Here is a 6,936-nt window from a genome sequence, read left to right as displayed (position 1 = left end):
GGCGGAAGGCGCTGAGCGAGCCTGAGGTGCGGTACTACCTGCGCCAGACCATCCTGGGCTGCCAATACCTGCACAGCCACCGTGTCATTCACCGGGACCTCAAGCTGGGCAACCTCTTCCTCAGCGATGACATGGAGGTGAAGATTGGTAGGTGCCCATGATGTTGTGTGCCGCCAGCCCCCCCCATGGCTGGGACCCCTGCTCTGGGGCCCAGCATCTCCAGTCATACCCCATCTCCCCATCTCTCCCAGGTGACTTTGGTCTGGCCACCAAAGTGGAGTACGATGGCGAGCGCAAGAAGACCCTGTGTGGGACCCCCAACTACATTGCCCCAGAGGTGCTGGGCAAGAAGGGGCACAGCTTTGAGGTGGACATCTGGTCCATTGGCTGCATCATGTGAGTTAAAATACCTCTGTGCTGCAGGCCGGACGTGGGGCCGGGTGGTTCCTGCGGTCCACCACATCAGTGCGTGTGTGCCTGCAGGACAGTCTGCTGTGCAGCATGGCTGTCCTGGAGTGTTTCCCAAAAGCCCGTTCTTCCTAACTGGAAATTTCCCCAGAGGGTACCAGATCACAGTTTCCTCTTTCAGGGGGCCGGAACCAGGCACAGGACACGTAGCTGTCTGCGCTGCCGCACGTCCGATGCCAAGTGTGTTCCCTCTGCCAGGAAAGTCCCAGGGTGTGCTTAGGATGGGATCACTTCTGCACACAAGTCTCAGTCTCTTTTGCAAACTGCTTCCTGCAAAACTGACACCCGTTTGTCTGTGAATGTGCAGGTACACTCTTCTGGTGGGGAAGCCGCCTTTTGAAACTTCTTGTCTAAAAGAAACGTATATCCGAATCAAGAAGAATGAGTATACCATTCCCAAGGTATGGCACTTTCCATGGGTGGATCCGTTCACCTCGCAGTTCTTGGTCAGCCTTCTGCTGCACCTTAGTGGCCTCCCACATAACGGTGAAATGGCTTTTATTGCGGAGTGCTAGGAAGGGGATGTTTCAGTTGGTGGTGGAGTGAACCTGTAGGACTTGCTCCCTCCTGGGGAGTCAGCAGTTTCCTCCCTCACTCCCACCATCCTTAATCCAGGAAAAATCTGAGCTGGGCACTTGGCCCGTGGGGTTAAATGGATGTGTTCAAGTCTGTGAGGTCTGGGCTAGGTCCCCAGCTCAACCCACTGCTGTCAATTCGGTCTTGCTAAAGTCAGCCAACTTCAGGCTTTGCATGCTGTTAGGGGACGGCTCTCCATGCCTGCCCAGTTCTGTTTCCTCAGGCTTGCATCCTGCTTGCCTGACATGGCACAGGAGCTCTGCTCCAAGCAAAACTTCCCCCGGGTTTTATATCCAAAGCATTTGCCACTAGGGTGTGTTGTCCCCCGACCCTTGTCTCTAAACTCTGCCTGTTTCCTCTTAGCACATCAACCCCGTAGCTGCTAACCTCATCCAGAAGATGCTGAGGTCTGACCCTGCCACACGCCCGACTATTGACGAGTTGCTGAATGACGAGTTCTTCACGTCGGGATACATCCCCAGCCGCTTGCCCACCAGCTGTCTCACCGTTGCGCCTAGATTTTCAATTGCTCCCAGTGGACTTGAACTGAATGGGCGAAAGCCGCTGACTGCACTCAACAAAGGTAAGTGCAAGTGTCCACAGGTGAGACTGGATGAGAGCCTGCCTGGCCTCCAGCAATGTCCAGAACCATCAGTGGGGAATGTGGCACTCCCTCGCCCCTTCTCCCAATTCTTATGAAAACCTGGAGCACTTTGTGAGTGAGAGAGGTCTCCTTGCCCTTTGCCCAGAACCAAAGCAGGGAGGAAGTGCCAGCACTAGCTTTGGCTATACGGTATATAATGTAACTTCCTATAGCTAGGGCAGAATGCGAATCGTGTGCCTTTAGAAACCTATGCCCTGGTCATGCTTCCATACTCTTCTTTTTCCTGGCCCAGGACCAGACAGCCCTGCACTAGAGAACTTGCCCGAAAAGGAAGACGTAGCTGGGCTGCGGGAGCTGGGAGATGCTGTTGACTGTCACCTAGCTGACATGTTACAGCAGCTGACTGCTGTCAACTCGGCCAAGCCCTCTGACAGGGTGGCAGTGAGACAAGGTGAGTCTGGGGACATCCCACAGGCACTGGCCTTCCTGGATAACCTGCTGCTTTGTCATTCTGATGCTATTGTCTGAAACGAGACCAAATGACCTCAATTTCAAGCTGGAAGGCTGAGAAGTGGTGTAGTAGCTACTTGCCTTCCTTTTGGTATTGCTTGCTAGCTGGGGTGCAGAGGATGCTGTGAAATGTCTTCTAACAAACCCCTTTCCTCTTTGCAGAAGAAGCTGAAGACCCAGCCTGCATTCCCATCTTCTGGGTTAGCAAATGGGTGGACTACTCAGATAAATATGGTCTAGGTAAATAATGTGGGGGCAATACTTCAGCCTTTTCTAGTTTTTGAAGAGGCTAGGGGAAGCTTGGATTTGGGCACTGCATACGTCTGGTTCTTTAGTCACAGTATTCCAGCGTGTGTCCAAGACCACCACCGGGAACGTTACCCAATATGCAGTGAATCCGGTCGGTGAACATCAGCCCTGGCCACTTTAAGGTGGAAAATGGCTACCTGCTGCATGGGATGGCTGGCCTTGCTCCACAGTGAGCACATGTACCCACTGTGGCAGTTAAAGCCGCTTCTGCAGTGGGTTGTGCAACAAGGGATGATAAATCTGGAGAAGCGCCACCCACACCTCCACAAAGAGGAGAATCTTTAGACCTGGCAGGGACTTGGGGTGGCTGTCGGGGAACCCCTGGATGACACAACCATCTGCCTTTGTATTTCACACAACTGGTGGTCCCATGTATCTGAAGGCCTAATGGGCTCCCTTTTGAACTAGGTTACCAGCTGTGCGACAACAGTGTTGGAGTTCTCTTCAACGACTCCACTCGTCTTATTATGTACAATGATGGGGACAGCTTGCAGTACATTGAGCAGAACAGCACCGAGTCCTATTTCACTGTGAGATCCTACCCCTCTGCCTTGAACAAGAAGGTCAGTCCTGGGGACAGGAGCCCTCGCTGGGGGGTGGCTACTCCTGGTGAGACTTCTGCCAACCTTGTTGGGCTTTGTGGGCAGGGTGGGTTCCAGGGAGAAACATATGCAACTTGGGCTCACTGGCATTCTGCAGGCTTCCTCATAGCTGGTAAAACATGGCCCCAAGGACAGGCCCTGGCAGCTCTATCTATCTATTTCTAGTTGCTATCTGAGGCTCATTTACGAGCAGTTTCACTGAAATAAGTGCTCACAAGACCTGCATGGACTGAAGTGTTCAGCAAAGTGAGTCTCAAGTATCACAGAATTGACTCCAAGTGTGAGAATTTGCACAAGTTTGTGCAGTGACACCTCAGGCTCTGAAAGATGTAGGGATGCTCTGGGACTGTGATGGCAGCCCCTGCCTTCCCCAGATAGCAGGGGTCATCCTTGGCCTGTCTGCTCACAGCCTTTCCCATCTGCAGATAACACTATTGAAATACTTCCGGAACTACATGAGCGAGCACTTGCTGAAGGCGGGTGCCAATATCACGCCGCGGGAAGGGGACGAGCTGGCCCGTTTACCCTACCTCTGCACGTGGTTCCGGACCCGCAGTGCCATCATCCTGCACCTCAGCAATGGCACTGTGCAGATCAACTTCTTCCAGGTGAGGCTGCTACTCAGCTTCTGCTACTCGGCTTTTTCCAAGGTGGTAGCTCCAGCTGCAGAAAGAGCCTTTTACATGCATGGCTGTATGCAAGACAGCAGGAGGGCATCACCTGAGCCGAAATTTTGTCCAGCAAACTGAGCACTGGGAGGCTCTTTGCTGCCCTTGCTGGTACATAAGCCAGCAGACACTCCTCGCTTGCGAAGGGGCTGTGTCCTTTGGCAGGAGGGAGACTGCACAGTCTCAGGTACAGTGGTCTTGAGCTGGCTGCCCAGATCACTTTGTTTCCCTTTGCTGCAATCTGAACAAATGCTGTGGTGCCTTGTCAGCATGCTTCTGGGTGCAGCTGGGTTGCCCCAACTGCTTATGCTGAGAAGATGCAGTCCCCAAGGAGCAGAGTACTGAGGCTGGTGGTGTGTTCTCTCCCCACAGGACCACACCAAGGTCATCTTGTGCCCTCTCATGGCTGCTGTCACATACATTGATGAGAAACGGGACTTCCGCACGTACAAGCTGAGCCTCATCGAGGAACATGGATGCTGCAAGGAGCTGGCCAGCCGGCTCCGCTATGCCCGCACCATGGTGGAGAAGCTCCTCAGTTCAAAGTCTGGCTCAGCCCGTGTGAAACCCTCTGCTTAGACCTTGTTCTTGATGGACTCCACTTCTGTGCCAAACTGTCCCAGCTGTGGATGGGGAGGTCTGGTAGCATCCTGGCTCGCACTGTAACCTCCCATCACACAGCTGGGCTCCCACTCCTGGGTATGGTCTAGTTGCCACAAGGAAGCCCTTGATACTGTGGGAATGGCGTTGTTCACTCTGACTGGTACCCAAAGGTTACTTGTTCCCCATTCCTAATAGGAAGTCTATTTTTTAATTGCATACCTAGTCTATTTTTTTCTAACTTCCCAAAGCCAAAAGCCTGACTCAAAAACAAAGTCTCTTGTTTGAGGCTCCTGGGCCGCCTTTTGAGAGAACAAAGCACAGGGACGGCAGAATTATCATGTAAGTTATTTGTACATGTCTGTACCGATGCTCTAGGCTTCTGTTTCCTCTTCTAGAAGTTCAGGTAAGATATTTAACGTGCCCAGAGCGAGACTGAGCGTTCGGCCTTTTAATACTGAAATTAATCTACATGAAACCTAAACTTTTGTATATTGCATAACTTGATTAAAGATTGTTTGCTGCAGTCTCCAGCTTGTCATGGTTCCCTTTAGCTTGCTGTGAAGGAGGGAGCAGCACCTTGCTTCTGGCTTCCCCACCAAGCCTCATCAGGAGCTCATGCTGTCTGCTTGATTGCTCTTGCTAACAGTCCTCGGCTGAAGCAAGCCCTGGACTTGTTCCTCACTCAGCTCCACCTCTTAACACAGAGAAATAGGGAAACAGCAGCAGGTTGTGATAGGAGGTGGGGAGAGGGTGAAGTTGTTTTAGGAGGTGCTTGTCAGAAGCAAAGAAAGGTGGGCGAGTTGTTACTTCCCCAGTGCTGGGGAACCACAGCCACTGCTGTTGGTGCTGACCTCCCCAGCTGTGCTGCAGGAGAGGAGACCTTGCTGGTATCATAGATGTGCTCTAACCAGTACCTGTAGGTTGAGAGCCCTACTTTCCCATTTCCTGGTTGATTGGCTCTATTTACTACATGAAAGATGCTCAAAAATGCAACTATATAATTGGCAAAAGTCATCCACTGTAGTAGACTTTAGCAGGAGCCCAGTGGCTATGCTGAGTTTTCTCCCACTGTTGCTGACTGTCAGCACCTACTGCTGCTCTCAAGCCAGTTCACTTTTAAGTGGGGCAAGCTTTTTAGTTTTTATTCTTTTTACAACATTTTGTATAAAATGCTCTAGGCCATACAGTGTTCTGAAAATAAACCAGGTACAAACCCCTCGTTACCTGTGTAACAAAATCCCCCACCCAGTACACACACTAATTGGACTGTACAAAATTATTGCTGTTGCAGAGAGGAAGCCTTGCCAAGGGGCTCCAGCTGCCACGTTGCTTCCCAGGCTGCCCACGGACCCAGCGGCTGCTGCACTCGCAGGCTGGCTTGTATGAGGTACATGGCCACGGGGATCCCGCAAAACAGAGGAACACCCATAGGAAACCTGCCTTGGGGTAGCAGGAAAGGCTGTGGGAGCTGCGGGCACAGGCGTGTGCTCAGAGGGAAGGAATCCCTGGGGAGAAGGGATTTCCCTGCCTTTGTGTCCCCAGGCGACTGCTCCTGAGCAGCTGCTCTGCTATGCAAACTGCTTGGGGCTCCTGGGCCCAGGACTGAGACGGGGGCTCTGGCCTGGCATAAATTAGAGGCTGCTGGCAACCAAAAGGGAGAAAATCTTTTTCTCAGCCCAGCTGAGATTAAAAACTTCATTATTGGGATTGTGCTGGAGGCACATGCCTCCCTCTGGGGCTGGGGGCACCTTGCCCTCAGCAGCCCCGATGCAAGTAGCTGGTCCAAGTCCTGGGGTGGCTGCTAAAAGCTGACCAGCTGTGCCTCAGCTGGGCTGAAGCATCACCTCCAGTGTCAAGACCAGTGCGTCAGTCCTGGTCGCAGCTATCTGCTGGACATGTGCTCAAAGAGCTGCTTCCCCAGGCACCTGGCACGGGAGGACAAAACATGCCAATCCCTGGTGAACGCCATGCTGGGACTAGGCACCAGCCTGGCTGCATCGTTCTACTGGCTGCCCTGAGGAAAACCCGACACGCCTTTTCTTTCTTCTCAAACACCATGTGCACTGCAGGGATTTTTCTGTTCTCTCTGACACAAATGCCTTCAGGCTGCTGAGCCTGACCCTCAGCATTTGAAAAGGTGGGTGCCCAGGGGGTCCCTCCTCGGCTCAGGAGACCCCAGGTGAGACCAGTGCCATGCTATGCTCACAGCTTTGGACTGCGCTGCCCATAGCCCCTACGCACACTGGGCGTCCAGCCGGTCCCGGGACCCCACCCACGGGGCGCCCAGCCGGTCCCGGGACCCCACCTCACTGTATGGAGGGGCAGAAGGATGCCGGAGAGCCCCTAGGCCTGGTCCCAGCTGCTGCCTACGGGCAGGGAGGAGCAGCCTCGCACTGTGGGTGCCGTCCCAGTGTGCATCCCCGCTCACTCGCCGTCGCTGCCCGGCCCCTGGCAGTAGTAGGAGTGGAAGAGCCGCTCGTGGGCACAGACCTTCATGGCCCCGTGCGTGTGCAGCAGCAGCCGGGGGAAGCGGGAGGTGAAGTACTGCACAAAGCTGTCGGGGACGGAGCCCAGGGCTGCCTGGACGTCAGCCGGC

The 6,936-nt window shown here is 53.7% G+C and overlaps 2 protein-coding genes across 2 annotated transcripts in view; one reads left to right on the top strand and one right to left on the bottom strand.

Annotated features, from left to right (window-relative positions):
• Positions 1-6: 6 nt before the first annotated feature.
• Positions 7-4,856, top strand: PLK1 (polo-like kinase 1). Its single transcript, XM_010290013.1, has 9 exons — positions 7-147; positions 252-396; positions 776-869; positions 1,408-1,627; positions 1,941-2,099; positions 2,321-2,398; positions 2,876-3,030; positions 3,495-3,677; positions 4,110-4,856. Exons 1-9 carry the CDS (start codon positions 132-134, stop codon positions 4,314-4,316), a joined length of 1,257 nt encoding a protein of 418 aa, XP_010288315.1. The 5' UTR covers positions 7-131; the 3' UTR covers positions 4,317-4,856.
• Positions 4,857-6,573: 1,717 nt separating this feature from the next.
• LOC104623055 (serine/threonine-protein kinase/endoribonuclease IRE1-like) overlaps positions 6,574-6,936 on the bottom strand; it is a 10,005-nt gene continuing 9,642 nt past the window's right edge. Inside the window, exons 20-21 of the mRNA XM_010290014.1 lie at positions 6,769-6,931; positions 6,574-6,649 (exon numbers count right to left, since the gene is read on the bottom strand). Of these exons, the coding sequence (XP_010288316.1) occupies positions 6,574-6,649; positions 6,769-6,931 (239 nt within the window). The remainder of the gene's footprint in view (positions 6,650-6,768; positions 6,932-6,936) is intronic.

This window comes from Phaethon lepturus, unplaced genomic scaffold (assembly GCF_000687285.1).
Source record: "Phaethon lepturus isolate BGI_N335 unplaced genomic scaffold, ASM68728v1 scaffold22236, whole genome shotgun sequence".
In the NCBI taxonomy this organism is placed as follows: Eukaryota; Metazoa; Chordata; class Aves; order Phaethontiformes; family Phaethontidae; genus Phaethon; species Phaethon lepturus.
The sequence above is the reverse complement of the archived record's forward strand: the minus strand, read 5'-3'. Positions and strand labels throughout refer to the sequence as shown.